Source organism: Sceloporus occidentalis, unplaced genomic scaffold (assembly GCF_023333645.1).
Source record: "Sceloporus occidentalis isolate IW3139 unplaced genomic scaffold, rSceOcc1.0.p SCAF_6, whole genome shotgun sequence".
In the NCBI taxonomy this organism is placed as follows: Eukaryota; Metazoa; Chordata; class Lepidosauria; order Squamata; family Phrynosomatidae; genus Sceloporus; species Sceloporus occidentalis.
This window is the reverse complement of record NW_028316986.1, coordinates 92,560,809-92,585,514: the sequence shown is the minus strand read 5'-3', so window position 1 is coordinate 92,585,514 and position 24,706 is coordinate 92,560,809. Positions and strand designations below refer to the sequence as shown.

Below are 24,706 nucleotides of genomic sequence, written 5' to 3'. Positions count from 1 at the left end.
AATTAGCTTACTTGCTAATTAGCTTACTTGCTGTTCACCGCTATGATCTTTGGAATAGCGGTATATAAATAAAACAAATTATTATTATTATTATTATTATTATTATTATTATAGGAGGGAGCAAGCTTGTTTTCTGCTGCTCCAGAGACTAGAACCCAGAGCAATACATGCAAGCTACAGGAAAAGAGATTCCACCTCAACATTAGGAGGAACTTCCTGACAGCAAGGGATGTTCAACAGTTGAACACACTCCCTCGGAGTGTAGGGGTGTCTCCTTCCTTAGAGGTCTTTAAGCAGAGGCTGGATGGCCATCTGTCAGGGATGCTTTGATTGAGAGTTCCTGCATGGCAGAAGGGATTGGACTGGATGGCCCTTGTGGTCTCTTCCAACTCTATGATTCTATGACTAGTCAAAGGCATTTCACTGCATGAAGCAGAACAAGAAACCCTGGAGTCAGGTGTAGAGTAATTCTGGTTAATAGTGAGCTATTTTTGCACCTGTGATAGGAAATTCCATACAGTCCTTTCTCTGGGAGTTAAAATACTACAGTACTAAATAAAGATAAGTTAGCAATTTGCAGTTCCTTCATAACACACTTAACCAACTCATCCTCTCCAATTGTCCTGATTTGGTAGGGACAGTCCTGATTAATCCTCAATTGCCTCACTTTTTCAGTTGCTTCTAAATGTCCCAGGTGGCATTCCCACTGGCCTAAAACGTGGATTAGGATGCGAATTAAGGGGGCATCATTCTCATTTAACCCCAAATCTGATCCCCATTGCCCTGGAATCGTTTCCATTCAGTTTCGAATCTGATTCGGGTTTTATTGTATAATCAGGATTATATGCCTATAAACTGCTTTAAAAAAAACAGTAGGTTTTAAAGTGGATTATTTTTGCTCCTGGGGTCCAATTCGTGGTATCTGAATGGGAACGACAAGGGTGTCTGATTCGGGAACTTGGAGATGGAAGGAGCAGTGCTCAAGGGCCTGGCCTGGGGGTGTCACCCTCTTTGTTCTCTTTCTGCATCGCCAGCGCCATTTTCTTCCGTTCGCATAGACTTTCCCCCGGTGGATTACAACCTCCCCTCTGCTCCACATTCATAGACCAATGTGTGAGGAGAGCCATTGAACACCATTTTAAACTATTATTTTTTCTTTTTGCGCCTCTGCCTGAGCAGCAGATAGGCTTTGCAGTACATGCCTGCTTGACTGCCCCCCAGACAGCCCAGGGAGCAATGGGGCAGGCAAAGGGATTTGGGATGATTAGAGGCTCCTTCTCTCGTTCCCAGAGGGACTATGGGAAGACACAGAAGGGCCTGGACACCCAGCGATCTGAGGGGGGGGGGGGGGGGAATCGAGCCTCCTCTTCTCTCTTCCCCAAAGAGTCTCTCCCCACTGAAGCCCACTGCCTTTCCCCTTGATCCGATTTGCCAAGCTTTGAATGCAGAGTCTCTCTCTACTGAAACAGTAGGTTTTATATTTGTGTGTGTGTGTGTGTGTGTGTGTGTGTGTGTGTGTGTGTATTTCCAACCCTGGACTTTGGATGCAGAGTCTCTCTCCACTGAAACAGTAGGTTTTATATTTGTGTGTGTGTGTGTGTGTGTATTTCCAAATAAATTATAAAGTAACAACTTTTTTAATTTATGGAAAAAAAAACTCATCTGTAGTTCCAAACCCACTGTAGAAATAATACAGTTTGAGACTCCTTAACCTGCCCTGGCTCAGTACTAAGGAATTATGGGAACTGTTGTGTTTGTGAGACATTTATCCTCCTCTGCCAGAGAGTGCTGGTAATAAACTACCATTCCCAGGATTCCCTAGCACTGAGTTATGGCAGTTAATATGGGGAGACACAGAGGAGCAAGGGGTTTAGGATGAACAGAGGCTCCTTCTAGTCTGGGGAGACACAACAGAAGAGTCTTGGATGCAGCCGATTTTCATTGGCTGCCCCACAAAAAAACCAACAAACCCAAGACTTGTGACATCTGAAGCCTAGGTGCTTGATTGACAGCTGGCAGACACAAATGGGAATGGGGAGCAAATTAATCTGCTTTAAAATAAAGCAATTTAAAATAAATGAGAATGAAAACAGGGTCTAAATGAATCAAGGTAATTAGCCTCTTTTCGTAATGGAAACGATGGAAAAAATTCGAATTATTCCCGGAACATAATCTGAATCAGAATTGCGCCAATATAATCTGTTTTATCTGCCAAGTGGGAACACCCGTTTCCCTCTCTCTTCCTTTCTCCTTTGTCCTCAGCTAACTTCAGTTGTTGCAAACTAAATTCAAAGTGCAAAAGTAGCTCAGATCCAATTAACTCAGCAGAGGTTGGGGAGAGGAAGACAAGTCTTACCCTTTCCAGTAGATTCAAGTGAAAGTAAACTGCTGCAGCTCTTTCTAGCTTATGTGTTCTTCCTTATTAATAATTTTTGTCATCCTGAGCACACTCTGATGTTGATTAATAAGATGTATCCTGGTTTTAATCTGTGATATGTTGGAAGGTATGTTGATTGCCTGAAGAGACTGGTTCACATCATGTTGGGTGTGGACAATATCTTGCTCCTGTCGTGTTACTGGAATGCAGCTCCCTTTACTGATGATAAGGAATGGTGGGACCTGCAGTTTGGCAAAACCCAGAGGGCTACATGTTCCACATTTCTGAACTACACGCTGATGAAATCTTATCAGCCAGAGGGCTGATGCAGTTTCTCGTATATGGAATGTTTTGTGCATTTCTTGCTTTGAAGCAATGCTCCAAAATTGCCAGATGACCTTGACACTGATTGCAAGAAATAGTCCCTCTTTTTATTCTGTCCCAATTTTGAGAAATTAACATTGCTTGTTGAAGATTACATATGAATAATGGCATACTTGGGGTTTTTTTAGGTCTAAAAGTTATACATTTTGTGGTGGTGGAAACCATGGCTATGACAATGAATTCAAAAGTATGGAGGTAAGTGATAAGCCTTGGAATGAATATATTGGGGGGGTGGGGTGGGGTGAATAAATAGATTAGATAGATAGATAGATAGATAGATAGATAGATAGATAGATAGAGGCAGACAGACAGACAGAGCATCCCGTTTCTGGATGTTTAAGGGGTTTGAGAGTATTCAGTTTCTTTCAAACATGAGTGGGAATCATGCAGGCCTGCAAATTTTGTTTCCTGCAAGTTTCACCAGGCTTAATGAGCATAGTCAATGGTGAAAAATACTGGGAGCTGTAGTCCAACAACATTAGCCTCATAAAGCCATATGATTCTTATATGTGGTTCAAAAGAGGTTACTGGAGTGGAGACTTTTGGTATTTCTGTGATATAAGTTTTATTTAAACCTATTTACAGGTGCAGCATTAGATTTTGGTTCACAGCATTAACACCCTAACAGAGCCATGGCCCCTCTGGACCAGACTTGTAGGAGAATCACATGGTATAGGTTTTCATGTGGAGAGAAAAATTCCCCCTTTTACCTTTCCTTCTCAACTTCAGAATAGACTGAGCTCTTACTATTCTCACAGACCCCAATGACCCTTAATCAAATGAGGACAAGATAGCAGGATGAGTGATCTCATCTCAAAAGCCATACTACGGTCAGGGTTTGTGTGGTCCTCTAGATGTTGTTGAACTGCAACTTCCAGAAGTCCTAGTTGGCAATGGTGAGTAATGCTGGGGGTTGCATTTCAACAAAATGTGCACATTTCCTACCCTGGCCTATGCCATCTTATATCTCACTGGAACTGATCACTGAAATATGACCTGTAATCAGCTCTCCCAGGTCTTAAATAGTATTGCCAGCTTTACGTGCAAGAACTGTACATGCAGGAATTACAGAACTGGAAGGCACCCTATATACACTTTATTGAGATCTCTGTAGTATCTCCATTGTTCTTCTTGAATTACCTTCAAACCTCAAGAATGGCCAGGGAGACCCATTTTTGTGTGTGTTTGGCAAACTAGAAAAAAACCTTGTTTTTTAAAAAGGTGATGCTTATTTAAATAAAGATTTTTTTTAAATAAAGGTGATGTCCATTAATAGTTGGGGAGGGAAACTCCTCAAATTGAATGGATGGAAGTGTATACCACTAATGGATTAGTGCCTAATACCCTGCCTAATGTTTAGTGAGGAGACCCTACCTGGGGGACACTTTTGCCAGACTTCCATTCCCAAGCACTTTTAGCTCAAAATAGTCTTTTTCAAATCTGAAAAGGCTTCTATTTGAGAGGAAAAAACCAGAAGAATTAATTGATGACTGATGTTTAATAATTAGATCTCATGTGGTTTAAATATCCAGAATTTTGTAAATTATTATTCCTCCCAAAAAACAAACCCACTGACTCAAATCACTAACAATCAATGTTCCCTGTCCACATATATTGCTTGTAGTAAGATATCTCTTAGCTGTCTTTGTTTTAAAACAAGTAACCTTCTGAAACCATTTTATGACAACCATCTAGGCAATCTTTGTAGCCCATGGGCCAGGATTTAAAGAAGAGACTGAAGTACAGCCTTTTGAAAATATTGAGGTTTACAATTTAATGTGTGGTGAGTACAAAGAACACCTTGTTTGTTTTGCACCTAATATTTCTAAATTTTGGAGCAAGGAAAACTAAAGTCTAAGAGTGTAGACATTTTCAGTTAAGGATATTATACAAACTTATGAAATACAGTTGTCCCAGTCTCTAAGTCCTGGACTAAGCCCTGGACAAGTTTCTGTGGTGGAATGCTTTGGCATGCAAAGCTAGTACACCAAATGTGCCTGTTATTGGAGATGCCTAATCTTGCCATAGTGTCACAGGCCTTATTACATCCATTTGGACTACTGTAATATTCTCTACATGTGGCTGCCTTTGAAGAGTGTTAACTGGGTAAACTGGTTCATGTCAAGAAGGCTTGATTGGTGGGAACATGAGATAGGGCCTCCTTAGTGGCTGCCCCATACTCTGAAACTCCCTCTCTAATGAGGCTAGAATGGCTCCCTTCTTGTTCTGTTATTGAAACAATAATAGGCACACAACAACAGTAAATAAAGATCACCCTAATCATCCTAATCCTCATCCTTACATAATAGGGGTTCTGATCAGTTGAACTGACACTCTGCATTTGGAACACAGTGGATTCATTATATTAATTTATTGCATTTACTTAGAACATTTATATTGTGTTCTTGGATCATGAAACTCAAAACAATATCCGTGGGATTTCCACGGAGGCCAGATTGTTCAGGCCAGACCTAATAAGCTGTTGTAAGATACCTGCATCATATGTCCTCAGACCACGGCATAATAATACCCATGTACATAAGCAAATCTTATCTCTTATATCCCAGGACATGCTGATTCTAGCTCTCATAGTTTATAGCTTGCTGTGCTGAGTTCCAAAGTCTGAAGGGATGTCTACTTCCTTATCAAAAATGTGGGTAAACTTTTCCAATGTAATGTGGGTCTCAGCCTTATAATATGCTTTTAGAGTAACAACTGGGAAAAAGATAATATGATTTTGAATGGAGGATTTGTCCCAGGCTCCACCTCAATCTAGGACATGTCCAGAGGAGGGTGACCTGGATAGTAAAAGGTCAGGAAACCAAGCCCAGTAAGGAAGCCTGGAAAAGAAAAGCTTGAGAGGTGATATAATTATCATAATTAACTATCCAAAAGATTGTCATGTAGAAGATGGAATGAGCTCCAAAGGGCATGACTGAAATGGATTCAAATTACAAAACTGCAGATTCTGACTAAACATTAGAAACAACTTGGTGATTGCAGGAGCTGTTCAGCAGGGGAACAGAGGAGAAATGTTTATTTCTCAGTACTGTTTTAGTGGATTCCTGCACTGACAAAGGTTAGACTAAATGGCTTTCCTGGTACTTTCCAATTCTGTGAAAGGTAAGGATTCCATACACTTAGACTGCTGCCACACTACAGAATTAATGCAGTTTGACACCACTTTAACTGTCATGGTTCCATCTTATGGAATCCTGGGATTTGTATTCTGTTGTGGCACCAGAACCCTCTGGCAGAGAAGGCTAAATATTTCACAAACCCCAGAATTTTGAGCAATGGCAGTTAAAGCAGTGACAAACTGCATTAATTCTGCAGTGTAGATGTAGCCATAGATGTAGCCACTGAGTCATCATAGAGTTGGAATGAGCCTCATGGGCCATTGAATCCAACCCTCTGCTCAGTGCATGATCTCCAGATAAGGCATCCCCAGCAGGTAGCCGTCCAACCTCTTTTTAAAGATGTTTAGAGAGGACGATGCCACCATGACTCTAGGGAGTTGGTTTCATTGCCAAACCACACTGACGGTCAATACATCCCTTCTAATGTTCAATTGAAATCTACTCTCCTGTAACTTCAGGCCATAAGATCTGGTCCTACCTTCTGGAGTAGTAGAGAACAAGCCTGTCATCTCCTCTCTGTGACAGCCTTTGAGGTCTTTAAAGAGTTCAATCATGTCACCCTTATAGCATAGTGAATTTACTTTATTTATGCTGTAGTTCATTTAACAAACATATTTTAAGGGCTTCCCATGCTCACTCAACCTCTAAGGTGCCAGGACATTGCTAGTATTAAGGCCCACAAACTTAACAAATACAGTATGTAGGCAATATGTATAAGGCATGATATCCTATGCTGTTGTAGGTTCCAGTTTTACCACTATCTTGGAGCTAGATTTTTGTTAGCAGCAGCATGATGGAGCTTATATTGCAAGAGACATGTAGAATCTATGCCATGGAGGCTACCACACAACTGAAACTACCATACTATACCACTGGCGGCCAATACTATGTATAGAGACAATGCTTCTACCTAAGTCATGAAACAGAGTATCCATGTTAGCTTTTGGGAGACAAACTAGGTAGGGAAAGTTTTTCACAGTTCAGCATTAAGAAAAGAAAAACGATGTCCACAAATTATTTACATAACTTTAAAGTAGACGATTACGAATTGAAATATTTTAAGATTTTCCATTAATCATTAATGGTTAATTAATCATTAATCAGAATGGAGACTGCAGTCAAGAAATCAGAAGACAAGGACTTGGAAGAACTTCTATGAAAGAACTAGATAGGATCCTTGTGTATAAGGCTGTACCACTGGATATAAGGCTATACAATTATAAATTTAGGATGATCCATGCCACCATATTTCCAGTTTCTATTTATGTTGGGAAAGATGGACAGTGAAAAAAGCTGATAGGAAGAAAATAAACTCATTTGAAATGGCAATTATAGCGGTGTCAAACTGCATTAATTCTGCAGTGTAGACACACCCAAGGTACACAAAAACTTCAATAAAGTATACATATAAAAGTTATTTTAAACAATTACATTTAAATGTATACATTTATAAATTAAACTATTTATAAAGTTAAAAACATTCATTAATTCATATACAAATCATAAACCAGAACATTACACCATTAAAAGCCCATCCCAATCAATTTCTAAAAGCATGGTATATACTTTAACGAGTTACCAGATCAGCATGAAAAGGCCTTTCCAGTTAAACTTTGGACTTACTACATATAAATCTTTACTGTGAAAAATAATTATTTTCCCATCCCCATAGATTTGCTTAAGATTAAACCGGCCCCGAACAATGGGACACATGGAAGCCTGAACCACCTTCTAAAAGTTCCTTTCTATAATCCATCACATGAAAAAGAGCTGTCACCTCCATCTTTGTGTCTTTTTGCCACCTCTTCATCTTCACAAGCTTCAGGATGCAGCTGTGACTCTGTAAGCCCAGCACCTTCAGAGATATTTTTTTTAAAAAAAATCCAATTTATTTCAATTTGTATTATTTGTGCCTGATCATTCTCTTGTCTATCTTCTGTCTATTTGCTTGTAGATACAAGATTTAGATGCAGTGAATCAAAGACTAAACCTTGACGATAAAGCACGTGAGTATAGGAAATGAAAAGAAGAGGGATAAGAATCCCTTTAAAATAGACCCTTAATAGCAATTTTGTGGGAAATATGAAGAATATTTGAATATATTTGTGTAATTACTGCAGCCCTGGATCAAGACATTTTTTCACTTGAAGCAAAGTACAAGATGATACTCCTACCCATTGCATCTGCAGAAGCTTGCTTGATCACTTCAGCACTGAGATGGATATATCCTCTGGTATATCATAATCTCCAACATTACTGATGAAAAAGCAACATCAGAGTGTGGTCATGCTGGCCAAAATTAATAATGAAGAATATTGGACAAGCTGAGCGAGGCTGTGGCAGTTTGCTTTTGCCAGAGTCTATAGGGCAAGGTTCTTCTCTCTTTCCTCCTTTCTTTCCTTCACTGTGTTCATTGAGTGCAAACTTCTTTTGCACTTTCAGTTCAGTTGAAGCAAATGAAATAAGCTGCAGACAAAAAAGGAAAGTGGGAAAAGGGGGTAGAGAAACTAGAACATTATAAAAGCAATGGGAAAAGTGGGACAGCAGAGGATTAATTGGGACTTTCCTTGCCAGACCTAGGCAGTTGGAGTTTATGGTATACTTGGGACAGAAGTCTAGTTTCGGGGAAGTCAAATCAGGCCGTGACATAGATAACAGTTTCCTCAAATAGTGGCAAATACTAGTGAACCTCAGGAAGAACATCTAGATGCAGTGATTCCCAAACTTTTGACTTCTAGGTGTTTGGACTTCAACTCCCAGAAGCCCCAGCCAGCTTGGCCAACAGCCAGGAATTCTGGGAGCTAAAGTCCAAAACATCTGGAAGTCCAAAGTTTGGGAACCACTGATAGATGGAGGCTTCTGCTGACTTCCATCACCTGGCTGAGAAACCTGTGTCACTTTGCCAAATTGCAGGGCTGGCCCTATATTTGAGGAAATCTTTCAAAGGGTTTCTGTAGAAACCATCATAGTAAATGGGTGAAGATCTTGCCATTACAGTATAAAATCTTGTTCTGTTCTTTTTAATGTATTGTTTAGAAGCAAAAAAATCTTTAATAAGTACATAGATTTATTTATTTTTTAATGTTAAAGATACTGTTCAGTGACTGCATCTCTTCTTCCCAAAGTGATCATATGAACGTGAAAGTCATTAATTATGGTTTTATTTATATTCTAGAAACAGACTCAGAATCTTATAATTTGCCTTATGGTAGACCCCGTGTTCTACAGCAACAGAGTACCCATTGCCTCCTTTACCAGCATAAATATGTGAATGGCTACAGTCAAAATATCCTGATGCCACTATGGAGTTCATATACTGTTAGCAAATCGGTAAGTTTCTAGGATAAATTACTTTTTTGTTCTAGAATGAAAAGCTACACAGAGTTTTTGTTTAAAAGCAAAAGTGATGTTTTCCAGTATCTACTGCATTCTCTATATTGCCTCTAAATTCAGAAAAGGTGTATCCTTGAAAAAGTCATAAGAGGAAGCAGGACATTTACAAAAATAGCCTGTATATCTGATGTCACTATTTCTGAGCCACAGATTTCAGTCTGCCCATTGCTTATGCACACACTGTTTCTCACTTAACATACCTTAAACACACTCTTATACTTCATTCACCCTTTTTGCTCTATGTATCAGATACCAAACAACAGGGATTTATCAAGCCCATAGTTGGCTATGATAACTGACTGATGGGTTCTCTTCAATGTAGCAAGCCAAAATTTGTGCAGATCTACTGCATAAATTTGGAAGCAATGTGTGGTGATTAGAATTATAAATCCTGGATTGTCTGTTAAAGAATTTGGGAGCCCTTGGACTTCAATATCCAGAATGCCCAAGATGGCCATTGATTAGGGATTATGGGAGTTGTGGTCCAACACATCTAGAAGGTCCTAGGTTCTGTAGTCTACTGATACTCTGCTTTGGCCATGGGAATTTACCTGTAGGGGTGCCAGTTCAGGATCATCCCAGGTATTGAGGTTTCTGGGCCAATCTTGGTGATGTCTTTGATTATTGTGCACAAGAAAGAGAGGACTTATGTTCCTGTGTTTCTGACTGGAAATTAAGACAGAAATCTTTTAACCATACTAGTTGCTCTTAGTTCAAGGTAAAATGGAGTGATTATTCTTTCTCACCTACTGAGAGACATGAGATAAGGAACCTTTAATATCAACTATTTGCTTCTAGCTAGAAGGTGGATACAGAGCAGAGCAGAGAGCGTGCCATGACACCATGACAGCTAGGAGGGAAGGATAATGTTAGCTAGGGTGCATTTACATTGTAGAAATAATGCAGTTTGACACCACTTTAACTGCCATGGCTCCATCCTACAGAATCCTGGGGTTTGTAGTTTTGTGAGACACCAGCGCTCTTTGGTAGAGAAGGCCAAAGAGCTTATGAAAGTACAGATTCCAGGATTCCATAGGATGGAGGTATGACACTTAAAAGGATGTCAAACTACATTATTTCTACAGTGTAGATTCACCCTAAGTAAATATATAGACATTCTTTGGAGCGTTGTTGCATGTTGCAGCACCAAATCAGTTAATCCTTGGCAGTTGTAGCAAGCCGCTGCTCTACTCTCTGAGTTGGAAGTATGCACAAAGTCCTTCCCTCTTGCCTGAAACAGAGCCCAGCCCAGCAAAACTAGAGAATTTGCGTTCTTGTCTGCTTAGAGATGCAAGCTCAGGGCCAGATGCAAGCTCTGCTTGCCCTATTTATCAGTTGTTTATAGTCCCACAGTAGTTTTATAGTTAACCAGAATGTTGCACTGTGGTTTCAAGAAGCCCTGGCTGGGGGGGGGGGGGGGGCAGGAAGAAGAGGAGGAGAAAGAATTTGAATGCCCTTAAACTCCACAGCTCTTTAAAAATAAAAATGCCATTTCCTTCTCTTTCCTTTTTGGGTCTTTTCATTACATTTTATTTTTGCCCAGTTAACTCTGTGTTGGACTACTATTCTTCATGTGTTTGCCATTAGCAAGTGCTTCCTTCTATATAGCCAGACGTCTGACCTCAGTTTTGCTCTGTCTTGCTTCTTCTGGTCACTTGAATTCAGGCCAGTGTTAAGTTTAGAGCACATTTCATGCCCCAAGGGGAATCAAGTGAGTCTCTGTGCATGAGCTGATTTGAACTACATCAGCCAGATCCATGAGAAGTGAGAATATTTTGATGCTGTGGCACAGAAAATGGATATATGAAGCTTCACATATTGCTCATGGCATTTATACAGTTTTCTATGTGGTAGGAGCAGGCACACAATAGTGGTGATTAACCTGAGCTGCAATGTATCTCCTCAAAGGAAGACATGTAACAACTGAATGAATGAATGTGATGAACATGATCCAAACATAGTGGAGAACCTGTATCTAGGGGTGTAGAAATAATGCAGTTTTACGTCATTTTAATTGCCATGGCTCCATCCTACAGAATCCTGGAGTTTGTAGTTTTGAGAGATACCAGCACTCTTTGGCAGAGAAAGCAAACAAACAAACAAACAAACAAACAAACAAACAAAATCCCAAACCTTGTAAAACTACAGATTTCAGAATTCCATAGGATGCAGCTACAGCACTTAAGGTCATGACAAACTGCATTTTTTCTACAGGGCAAATGCACCCTAGATTGTTATCAAAATCATTCACTGTACCATCATGACAAAACCTATCCCCTCCCAAATAAAATAAAAAATAATAATTGCATTTTGTTTGTGCCTTGTCCTGAAAGTCTGCTTTGACATGGGTTTGATTCTAACGAGATTTTAAAGTGATCTCGGGATAATATGTCATACGTTATTGCTCTTACTGCTATGAAGATGTTTCTGTGTGCAGAACCCAAAAGCAATGAAGATGACAACATTAGCAATAGTAATTTTATTTTGTATTATGCAGAAGAGACAACAATATATGTAATAATTAAAAACAAAACTAAACAAAGGGTTTAGACATGGAGACGTTTAAGGAGATAAGCAATGCTGCAAGTATGTTGTTGAATGAAATGTTGTTTAATAGTCAGGGCTCAGTGCAGCCAGGCTAAAACCTCTTTCTGAGTAGCCCTGTGACCAGACCTTGGAAAAAATTGGATTACAACTCCCTAAAGTCCACAACCAGTCCTAGTTAGCATTGTCAGTGGCTATGCTGTTGGGGGATTCTGGGGATTGTATCCAAAAATAACTTTCCGCAGCTGTGTCCATGATCATGTCATAATTTAATATTTCATTAAGGTGCTTTTGGTTCCCAAAAAGGGAAAGTTTGTAGGGCAGGCAGTCTGTACCCTTTGTTGCTATTTTTGCTGCCTCAGTTCCTACTGCTGACAATACAAACCTCAATTTAAACCCAGGAAACAGTTTGCCTTTTTGACATTTTTGTTATGATAAAGAACAGAAGTGAAACTCCAGCTGCAGACATAGTTCTCTTTCATGTGCTGGTTTGAGATCCAGGCCACATTATTTTCTCCTGTTAACATTAGTTCCATTCTTTATACACAAATCTTCGACACTGTTTATTCGGCTGAAGTTTCTGTGCTGCCTCCAGCTTTCTAAGGAAAAAAATATGCGAGTGTTTACAGATACAGGCTACTGATGGGTGAACATTGCAAAGGTCACTTTTTGCTTCTCTGAAGTGTTTTCAAACTGTGTTGGGGGAAGCCTAGTCTGTTGGGAGATTATCAAGAGTTCTTCGAGGAAGACAGTGAGGGTTGCCAAATTTATATAGGAGGATTGCACTGTGACCATTTCCAATAGCAACAGAGATGCCTGCCTGCCTGCCTGCCTGCCTGCCTGCCTGCCTGCCTGCCTGCCTATCTATTTTAGTTATGAAAATATTCCCACCCTATATATCGATATGTATATATTTAAATAAAATGTTGAAATTCAAAATTTTAATTTAAAAAAATTCTGGGGCCTCTCCTTTCTCCTCCTACTGAGCATCACCCCACTCTCATAATCTCTTAAAGCATTTAAAAGGGAAGCATATGAATGCCAAAAGGTAGGCGTTTGAGGAGCTCCCCATTTCTAAAAATCTGTGGGCTAAGCATGGCTGGGGGATAGATTGTAATCACCCTGCAACAAAGTCAGCGTTTTAGCATGTGATAACACCAATTAGCAACCTGTAAGACCTTATCCTGTAGGAGAAAGGGCACTTTATTTGCCTGTGCAATAATCTCCTGTGTTTTACAAGTTAATAGTATTTAGGAATAGTGTTAATTTTGGTTCTTATTTTTTAATTTCATTAAATTTTTATTTCTTTCATTTTCCTGGAGCAGCCGCAGAGCACCTGGGAAGTGCATGCGGACCCCTAATGGCTCCACAGAGCAAAGGTTGGGAACTTCTGTTCTAGATTTACATAGCTATATTTCTGAACTTTAAGATTAGTAGTGGAATATTCTGGAAAACTCTCCCTCTAGTTTCTGGATGCTCCTTTTAAAAGTAAAGTGACATCTATCTTGTCACGTATTTATTTTGGACAGAGACTGAAATGTGTGTTCTAAATAGGCAACAGATTGCTATTCTTGGCAAGTGACTGTATATATCTTCAAATGTGTTGCACTAGAAGTCCCTTAACCTCGTGCCTGACTGGGAGTTGTGGGAGCTGCAGTTTATCACTTATGGAGAGAGGGAGTGAGTCTTGTAAATAACCATAACTCTTGCCTGCATAGATAAATATAGGGACAACCCTGGCAGTGGTTTGGGTGCAGAGTCTGGTCCCCAATTTCTGTTTTTATTATGTGGTCTGTTGTTTGTGGTAAGTCACTATTATAGATTATCTGCATCTATCCATGGGTAAGGGTTGGCCTACCAGCCAAGGCTGTTACCAGTTCACATCATTGATGAATAAGGGCTGTAGTTCACTAATAATTTTTATGTAGACTTTTATTTATATCTGTCTTACCCTTAGGTTGGAAAAGTTCTTTTTGGTCCTCATTTCCCAGAACCCTCATTGGACAAAGCCAGTGGCCATATTAACTGGAGCATTCTAGGAGTTAGAATAACAATAGAAAGGAACTTTCCTAAGTTCTGAAGATACATTTATATCCTTCCTTTCTTCTGTAGAGCTCAATACAGTATATGTGGGTTGCTCTTCCCACACCCCTGGCCTTCCTTCTTACACCGACTGTGTTGGATGCACTGGAGTGGTCTTAGATGCAAAATGTAGGGGGTAATAGGTATTCTGTCACCTTCTCTTCCAGTACTTTTTAAGCTTTCAGGAAGCTTGAGATGGGATTTTAAAGTTATCATAAGTTAGTATTTCAAAATATCACTGCTAGGGAAAAGCTCAAATTTATTCATTATAGTAGAAGTACAGACAAGGGAAAGAACAGATTTCATGTGAGCATTCTAGACGATGAACTTACATGAACCTTCATGATGCTGTGGTCTTTGTCTTTTGGGTTATGTTCCAGTAGAGGGAGTGCTTTACCATTACGGTTGAAACTGAGATATGAAGATACTGAAGAGAAATAACTCTGCTCCAATCTACTTGCCAGCTTCCCTGATAATCAGTAGTAATGGTCTGGAGGGACTGGGCTGCAAATGAAATAAAAAGGATTGAAGGTCTCAGGGAACAGAAGTGGCTTTTCTAGAAGGCAAACTGTTTTAAATCTCTACTGACGCTAATCATCAGGAGATTTAGGAAGGACAAGAATGCACTCACACAGTGTGCACTTAATGTGTGCAACTTGTTTGCTGAAGATCATAGGATTAGATGGTTTTAGAAATTCCTGGAAAATGGGACTAGTGGGGACCATTCGCAATGATATTGATACGGAATGGCCTTCTCTAATCTGGAGCTGTCTGGATGGCTTGAACTACAGCTCCTATCACCACAGAAAACAAGTTGCCTGGGGTTGATGGAAGCTGTAGCCCACCCCATACAGACATGTGAGTTTATCGCTTTACATTCTTAAAATGGGGCTAGGTCACTTTAAATGTGGTCTCTGCCTCCTGTTGCATTTTGAGGTTTGTAGATTAAGAAGAGGCATTTAGAATATTCAGCCAGTGAGCTTTTAAGCCTCACTGAACTCCAAACTACAAAATGCATCAGTAGGAAGGGAATGCATTTAAAACAACCAAGCCCTGTTCTTCCGGCACAGCAGGCGAAGGAGAAGGTCACGGGTTAGAAGAGCTCTCTAACCTAGCCTTCACAACAACAGTACTTGGGGGAACGGGATTGCAAACTACCCGTCCATATTCTTACTGGGAGGTAAGAATAGCCTGGCAACTCGAAGGGGGGTCCAAGGGGGAGACCTGGTGGTATACCACCCCAAAGGACCGAAGAGTTGTGGACACCTGTTGTTGTAACCGTTTCTACGGGGGGGGAAGACGTCTGCTGTGTATAAAAAAGCAACAACAAAGCTGCTTATATAAACAAACAGTTACTTGAGTTTACCCACCTATATAAATGCTCCTGCATTCCTGTGTTGCCAGCAAGCTGAATTAAAAGCATTGAAACAAAAACAGACAGAGGGAAAAAAAAAAACACTAAAGTTAAAACTACAACTCCCAGAAGCCTCCATTTAAAGAGGCAAAGCTGCAAAGACAGAAACTGGAGGTGGGAGAGCAGAGAGATAGAAAGAAAACAAGGAGTGAATTTGGCATAAGGAGGAATGGATTCTATAGGGGCGAAGACAAATAAATAAATAAGACAAGAGAAGATAAAATGAGAAATTTTTTTTTAAAAAAAAAAACTGAACAGACGGGGAGCGCGCTGAGAGAGAGTGAAAGGTGAGAGAGACGGAGGTGAAAGAGGGAGCGCGCGACGGACGACGAAGAATAGAGGAGGGGATGATAAAAATAGACAGGATCGCGCGCTGGGAAAGAGACTAAGAAACGGAGGAGAAAGAGGGCGAAAAAGGGCTCGCGCGACTTACAACGAAGAATAGAGGAGGAAGGACAGAAACAGACAGGAACGCGCGCTGGGAGAGAGAAAGAGGAGGTGAAAAAGGGCGCGCACGACGGACGACGAAGAGTAGAGAAGGAGGAAGGACAGAAACAGACGGGAACGCGCGTTAGGAGAGAGATAGAGGAGGAGGCGAAAAAGGGTGCGCGCGACGGACGACGGAGAGCAGAGAAGGAGGAAGGACAGAAACAGACGGGAACGCGCGCTGGGAGAGAGACAGAGGAGGAGGGGAAAGAAGGTGCGCGCGACGGACGACGGAGAGCAGAGGAAGGACAGAAACAGACAGGAACGCGCGCTGGGAGAGAGAAAGAGGAGGTGAAAAAGGGCGCGCGCGACGGACGACGAAGAGCAGAGAAGGAGGAAGGACAGAAACAGACGGGAACGCGCGTTAGGAGAGAGACAGAAGAGGAGGCGAAAAAGGGTGCACGCGACGGACGACGGAGAGCAGAGAAGGAGGAAGGACAGAAACAGACGGGAACGCGCACTGGGAGAGAGACAGAGGAGGAGGGGAAAGAAGGTGCGCGCGACGGACGACGGAGAGCAGAGGAAGGACAGAAACAGACAGGAACGCGCACTGGGAGAGAGACAGAGGAGGAGGGGAAAGAAGGCGCGTGTGATAGAGAACAGAAAAAGCTGAAGGGGGTGTTGGAAGAGAAGGAAGACACAGGTGGAAAAGAGTAAGTGTAAGGGGGAACTAAAAGGAAGCAAAGAAGACTGAGGGAGAGAGAGAAAAAGGCTGAGAAGAAGCAAATAAGACGCAAGGAGGAAAAGAGCTAAGAGGACACACAGGGGAGAGAAGTTTTGAAGGAAATATTTAACAAGAGATAAACGAGGAGCCAAGAGATCAACAAGGAGAGTTTAATGGAATTAAAGCTTAAAATAGACACTTAAACTAAACAAAATTAAGGAAGAATAAGAACATACTGGGAAGAAGACTTCTTATAATTGAAAAACTCATATGGAAACAAGAGAATCTACAAGAAGGAAAGAAAAGGAAAAGGAAAAGGAAAGAGTAAGAGGACTGCTATATTACTGAATATAAAATATTAAGAATTGAGATGTAATAGAGGTTGAAATTTTCCAGAAAGCTGTCTATTACTGTTTGTGTTTGTTTTTGTCTCTAAGGGGTTTAATTGACATTATTTTGAATTTATCCTATTTAAAGCAAGAGAAGAAAGGGGGTAAAATAGAAAGGAAGTATAGTTTAAGAATATATTAAGATAAGGCTGATTAATGTATTATCCCCCATTAATGTATTATTTGGTAAAAACTGTTACTATTTAAAGGACTCTTTAGTTCAACATAACTATAGGTATAACTTGCGATATACTTGTTAAATAGGAAGATAAAAAGGAAAGTATGGCAAAAACAAACAAAGGATCTACACAATCTCAGTTGGTATTAACGACAGCTAGAAGAGGATCTATGGAAGACACAATTAAGATTATTGATCCGAATATTCGTATTCTGGATGAAATACGGAAATTACAGCAAGAGATAAAAGACGCAAGACTAGAGACCAAAGAGGACATAAGAAATGCTTGTGCAGAACTAAGAGAAGAAATAAAAGATACACGATCCGAAATAAGGAAAGATGTTAAAAAAGAATTAGATCTCTTTGGGAAAAAGATAGACAAATTAACAACTGATCTTAACAACACTCAGAAAGAAGTGGAACAGATAAAGGAAAGGACTACGATCTTGGAAAAATCCTCCAAAGATCTCAATCAACAACAGGAAGAACAAAAACGCATGGAATGGAATAATGAGTTGCGTTATAGGGAAAAATGTATGAAGCTAAGAGGATTAACAGAAAGAAACAAGGAAGATTTATATGAGAGACTTATACCCGCTCTGGCTTTATACATTAAAATAACACCAGAAGAATTAGAGTTAGAAATCGATAAAATCTTTAGAATAAACTCTTACCAAAACAAAGACAGAAATATTCCTAGAGACATAGCGGTTTGTTTTACAAGATCGAGAATCAGAGATAGATTTATTCAACAAAATTATCAAACAAAACTACAGATTGAGGACACAGAGATTAAAATATTTAAAGACATTCCACCACAGATAATGTTGAATAGACAGAAATATAAACCATTAACACAGCTCTTGAAAAATTTGGATATAGATTTCAGATGGGAAAGAATTGAAGGACTGTCCTTTTACTACCAACAAAAAAGATACAGAATTGACACATTGGACAAAGCTAATGAAATAGAAATTAAATTGAAAAGAGAATATAAAGAGAACGGAGGAAAAAAACAAGGAAGAGAATACCCAGCAAGAGAGTGGAAACCGAGGAAACATAGCGAAAAGGAAAAAGAGACAGGAAAACAAGGACCAGAAGAAAAAGAACTAGAAAGATTTACACCTTTAGAAAGAACAGAAATAGACTTGTTGTCTTGAAATTAAGAGATATCATAAGGAAGAACTACATTGTTAAGATTACTAACTGTTATTCTAAATCTTTTTGGAAAAATAATAGTATACTTTATATCACTCTGTAATTAAATTCACAAAATAAAAGGGGTGGAAGGGGTGGAACAATCACAACACAACAATGACAACCAAACTAATTTCGTGGAATGTGAAAGGAATAAACTCTAAATATAAAAGGAGCATCATCTTCCACCAGCTCGAAAAATTAAAAGGTGATATTATTTGTATACAGGAGACAAAAATCAAAACGGAAGAAATAAAATATTTAAGAAATCCAAAACTGGGGGAATGTTATACATCCACTTTGGATAAGAAGAAAAAAGGAGTAGCATTATATATCAGTAAAAAATATAATTCCAAAGAAATATTTCATGATGAAAATGGATCATGTATTGCAGCGGAAGTGAAATTAAGGAATTGTACAACGTTGGTTGTAGGAATTTACGCGCCACATGAAAACAAAGAGAAATATTTTGATAAATTACATAAGAAAATTCAAGAGTTTGATTATGAAAATATTATAATATTAGGAGACTTTAATGGAGTCATAAATCCGAATATCGACAGAAAATCCAATGATGGTAAAAATATTAAAAAGAATCAAGGCAAGCTACCTAAGACCTTTTTTCGAATGATAGAAGATTTAAATCTTTTGGATGTGTGGAGATATAAATATGGTCAATCAAGAGATTTCACCTTTTTTTCAGAAGTGCATAACTCTTTTGCTAGAATAGATTTATTTTTAGCGTCAAAAACTTTACTTCCATATATTCAGTCATCTGAAATTTTAGGAAAACCAGTTTCAGACCATAATCCTATCATATTGACTCTACAAGAAAAAAAATTGAATTACATTTGGAGACTAAATGGAGATCTATTAAATGATGAACAACTGACAAAACGTGTAAAAGAAGAAATGAGATGGTATTTTAAAGAAAACATAACAGATGAAATACCAATGAAAACTATATGGGACGCAAGTAAAGCTGTAGCTCGAGGAATTTTTATTAAGATAAATAGTGAACAAAAAAAGAAAAAGAAAATGGAAGAGACACATTTAAAAAATAAATTAAAGCAAAAAGAAAAAGAATGGAAAGAAAAGGGTGACAAAAAATTAAAAGTAGAAGTGGAAATATTACAAGAAAAATTAAAAGCATTGTCTATTCAAGAAATTACAGCTAAATTAAGAACAATTAAGCAGAGAAATTTTGAATCTGGAAATAAAGCTGGGAAACTATTGGCACAAAAAATTAAAAAAATAAGAGGAAAAAAGATTATTAACGAAATAAAATACAATGATAAAAGATATACTACACAAAATGAAATTATAGAGAAATTCACAAAGTACTATGAAGAATTGTATGATAATGAGTCGGATTTGGAAAATAAAAACATTAAAATTAAACAGTATTTAAACAAACTGAACTTAAAAACAATAAACGAAATTCAAAAACAAAACTTGAATACAGAAATCACAGACAAAGAAATTATGGAAGCAATACAAAAGCAAAAATTGGGAAAAACTGCGGGTCCGGATGGGATATCAGCAATCTACTATAAAAAATTAAAGGAGGAACTATTAGAACCACTAAAACAAACATTCAACGAAATAAATAAGCATGGCATACCTGAAACTTGGAAGGAAGCATTAATAACAGTCATCCCCAAAGGCGGAAAAGATCACACTGATATAAGGAATTACAGACCTATCTCACTCACTAACGTAGACTATAAAATATTTTCATCTATATTGGCAAACAGGTTAAAAAATGTCTTAATAGAATATATACAAGAAGACCAAAATGGATTTATACCTGGACGTTATGGACAGAATAATATTAGAACATTTATAAACATTTTGGAACACTATGAACACCATAGTGAAAAAAAATTGGCATGTATCCTGCTTGACGCAGAGAAAGCTTTTGATCAAGTAGATTGGAAATTTTTATTTAAAGTTATGAAAAGGATTGATTTGGGAGAAGAGTTTAGGAGATGGATAAAAAAGATATATATGGAACAGAAAGCATACTTACTCATTAATGAGGAGAAATCTAAATGTTTTAAGGTTAAAAGGGGAACAAGGCAAGGATGCCCTCTGTCTCCCTTATTGTTTATTTTGATTTTAGAAATTTTGATTAATAAAATAAAAGGAGAAGAATCAATTAGGGGGGTTAAAATTAAAGAAACTGAATACAAACTAAAAGTATTTGCCGATGATATAATTCTTTTTCTAGATGACCCAAACAAAAGCATAAATTTGCTAATTCAGACAATTAAGGAATATGGAATTTTAGCGGGATTTAAAATCAACGCAGAAAAAACTATGATCCTTACAAAAAATCTTCCAAAGAATGAAGAAAAAGAACTTAAAGAAACATCAGGGTTTAGTATTGTAAACAAAGTTAAATATTTGGGTATTTACTTTACTAAAAGAAACACCGAACTATTTCAAAATAACTATACAAAAACATGGACAGAGATTAAAAAAGACTTAGAAAAATGGACTAAATATAAATTATCCTTTTTAGGCAGAGTTGCCTTAATTAAAATGAATATACTTCCAAGATTTATGTATTTGTTTTCCAATATCCCAATTATTATTAATGAAAACTGTTTTGTTTTATGGCAAAAGGAGCTAAGCAAATTCTTGTGGGAAGGTAAAAAAGCAAGGGTTAAATGGAAACTTTTGACGGAAGATAAGCTACGAGGGGGATGTAACTTGCCAAATTTTAAGTTATATTATTATGCGGTATGTCTTAAGTGGCTAGAGGAGTGGTTCAAACTGGAGAATAAGAATGTGTTGAACATTGAAAAGGATAATTTGAATTTGGGGATACACGCATATATGTGGTACATGAAACCCAAGAATAATAGCTTGTTTAATCATCATGTTATAAGAAAATCTTTGCTCAAAGTCTGGTATAAAATAAGATCTCAATACTATAAGAATATTCCTCCTTGGGTATCCATACAAGAAGCTTATTACAGTAGAACTAAAGATAAAGAAGCTCCTTGGTTAAGATATGGAGACATAATACATAAAACACCAGAAGGTAAATATAACATGAAAACTATAGAAGAACTGAAAGAAAAAGGGAAAATCAAAGATTGGTTTTTATATAATCAAATAAATAATCGTTTTAAAGCAGACATTAAAACTCTTGGATTGACAATGGAAAATAATGAGATCGACAAAATAATGTTGGATCAAAAAGGTAAACATATATCAAAATACTACAAAATATTAAAAGAAAGAGATCTTGAGGATGAAACCATCAAAAGTAGTATGGTAAGATGGGCACAGGATATTAAGAAAATAATAACAACAGAAGAATGGGAAAAATCATGGAAAGACACAAATAAATTTACCCTGTGTCAAAATTATAAAGAAAATTACATCAAGATGCTATATAGATGGTATCTAACCCCTCAAAAAATACATTATATATATAAAACAGGTGATACTAAATGCTGGAAATGTGGAAAACCTGAAGGAGATTTTTTCCACATGTGGTGGACATGTAATATAACAAAAGAATTCTGGCAAAAAGTTCACGGAACTATTCAAAAAATCTTAGGAATTAATATACCATTTGAAGCAAAGCTATTCTTATTGAATATGACACACAATATAAAACCCTTAAAAAATAATAGAATTATTTTGTACATGATTACATGCGCAAGAATTTTATATGCCCAGTACTGGAAAAGTATTTCTAACCCATCAATAGAAGATTGGTTGATTAAAATACATGAGGCAAAAAATATGGACATAATATCTGCCTCATTAAGAGGAAAGGACAAAAATCAGATAGAAGAAGAATGGAAATGTCTTAATGAAGAAAGGGATGACATATAATAAATGATAAATAATAAATGAATATTATTTGATAAAATTATATCAACACAGGAACTGATAAATATAGAAGCATAAATATCAGGAGTAAACGATTAAATAATTCATGACATGGGAATACTCAATTGTAAAGGAAGTATGACTAGAGAGATAAAGAATTCAAATATCTTCTGTAAATAGTTTATATGTTGTCTGTTTGTTTATGGTTAGAAGCTAATGTTAAGTAATGTAATTTGTTGCGTCTGTGTTAGTTGTCTGTTTGTTGGTTTATTAGGTTGTTTGTTTGTTTGGTGCTTTTGTCTTCTTCTTCTGCATTCTTTATATGTAACGTTTTATTCTAAATAAATTTATAAAAAAAAAAAAAAAAAAAAAAAAAACAACCAAGCCCTGTTTTAAGAGTGTAAAGCAATGGACAAGTCAGGGCTGGGAAGGGCTGGTATACAGTGTATATCACTGAATACTAGAATCACAGAATTATAGACTCATAGGATTGTATCATACAATGCTAGTAAAGCAGAACTTCAGTATAAAAATGTCGGTGGACAGAACTTATTGAAACTTCATGTCTCTCCTGTTGGTGCTTTGCATTTAAGTCATTGGTGGAGCATACCTTTCCATCAACAGGTAAAACCCATCAATGGGTCCTAATATCACTGCTAATCTGTTGGTACTCTTGGTGTGATAGGCCCCTTCTGCTGCATTAACAATATGACAGCACTCATGTGGAATGAGGGGGCATGATTCTCCTCCTCCTCCCCCCCTCTCCCAAGCAGGGATAGTGTGTGTTTCTATAGAACCTATATAAAGGGAATAACTGTTACATGTTATGCCTTCTTTGTCATTTTAAAATAGACTATTTTTATTGTTTTAATTATTCTGATTATTTTTTCATATGGCCCAGCTGGTTGAAGCTATGTCAGTTTCTGTGGCTTCTCATCTCTGTAGCATTTCTTGAAGTCTGTATTTTTTTTCATCCCCAAAGAGAATGATTTCATTTCAGAGAAGCTTTTCTGATGTCAGGGAGTGTGCAGACAGGAGAGCAGCACTACAGCATAAAGCAACCATTGTCTTAATCTAGGGAGATGACAGTGGGAATGTAGACACTCAATGGAAAAGCTGAACTGATGCAGAAAAAGTCGGGCAGCATCATTTGAGCAAACTGTTAATATAAGAAGAGCCCTGTTGTATACAGGCTCATGTGAGTCTAGCCCAGCACAAGAACATCTTTCCTGTCTCTCAATACCAGTTCCTGGGAAAGATGAACAGGAAGCTGTGACTGGGATTACATTTTCCTTATTATCTTACTGTTGGAATCTTGTTGGTCATTGTGGAAACATAATGCAAGATAGAGAAATGTTTGAGCTGATCCAGCTGGTATGATGCTGGAAAGCCTGCTATTTCTCTTCACCATTTTTTAAGTTTAGAAGATTGATACAGATATAGCATCAGTTTTCATTATTATGGAGGGGTACCTGCTAATATTTGTGGCTCCTGCTATATTTTTATTTATTTATTTAGGAAGTGAGATTAAAATACTTAAAAGGAGACTATGGGCCCAAAGAGACAGACCAAAATAAAGCTGCTTTGGGTCACTTTAGAGGAATGCTGTTTAAATGACACATGCATCTTAAGAGGCCAGAAGCTGAGCTGAAGCTGGGCTCCGGTCCTTACAACTGGAGCATGGCTTTGGCGTGGCGTCCAGCCTCTTAGGACACATGCATCATTTAAACAGCATACCTCCGAAGTGACCCGAAGCAGCTTTATTTTGGCTTACACCTGATATGGCAGTCAAAACTATTCAGATGGCCCAAATGAGCTCGTAATAGATCAAAGCTGAACTATCTAATGGTTATTTTTACAATCTATTAGTATTGGGGGGGGGGGGATCAACACAAGGCGGCCTTTCCCTGTTATTTGTACGTCACTTCTTGTTCTTATATAGCAGAGCTGGCCCTTGCCTTGTACTTCCCACCCCTGGAAAAAAAGGTTTTTAAAATGTTTTCACCTCCAAATCCCCATCCCCACCCCACTGCCTCTTGATGGTTTAGGGGCAATTTCACCACATTATTCCCACCAGACTGTTTTATGCCCAGGAGAGGACTTTTTACAAACAGGACATTACTGGAAAGTCACCTCCAGTTAAAAAAAAAAGACCTCTTCCAGGTTCAAGATACCCCAGAGGACTTAAAATATGGCCAAATTCCCCCCACAGAACATGAAAGGGGGGATAGGGAGATTCCCTCATCTAATTTATAAGAAAAAAGATCTGTGGATGAATAACAGGGAACAGCCACTTCATGGTGATTTCTGGGGAATTTCCCCATATTTCCCCCTCCATTTTTGGGGCTGTGTTGATGGGCCCGGGGGTACAAAATGGTCCTGGGGGCTGCATGTGACCCATAGGCCACACTTTCCTCACCCCTGTTATAAAGGTAACTATTTTTCTCCCTCCCATATGACTGCATACTGCTTTCAGTTAATATTGACTTAAAAAGGAAGCCTATGGGACACCTGAGAGCCAGTGTGGTGTAGTGGTTTGAGTGCTGGATTATGGTTCTGGAGACCAGAGTGTGAAACCCTGCTCAGCCATGGAAACCAACTTG

General features: G+C 38.3%; 1 protein-coding gene across 1 annotated transcript in view; it reads left to right on the top strand.

Moving 5' to 3' along the window:
* The window catches only part of LOC149311109 (venom phosphodiesterase CdcPDE-like), an 85,966-nt gene that overhangs the window by 43,801 nt on the left and 17,459 nt on the right, over positions 1 to 24,706 (top strand). The window contains exons 16-20 of the mRNA XM_089530357.1: positions 2,890 to 2,956; positions 4,457 to 4,544; positions 7,574 to 7,743; positions 7,856 to 7,907; positions 9,077 to 9,231. Coding sequence (XP_089386483.1) covers positions 2,890 to 2,956; positions 4,457 to 4,544; positions 7,574 to 7,743; positions 7,856 to 7,907; positions 9,077 to 9,231 — 532 coding nt within the window. The remainder of the gene's footprint in view (positions 1 to 2,889; positions 2,957 to 4,456; positions 4,545 to 7,573; positions 7,744 to 7,855; positions 7,908 to 9,076; positions 9,232 to 24,706) is intronic.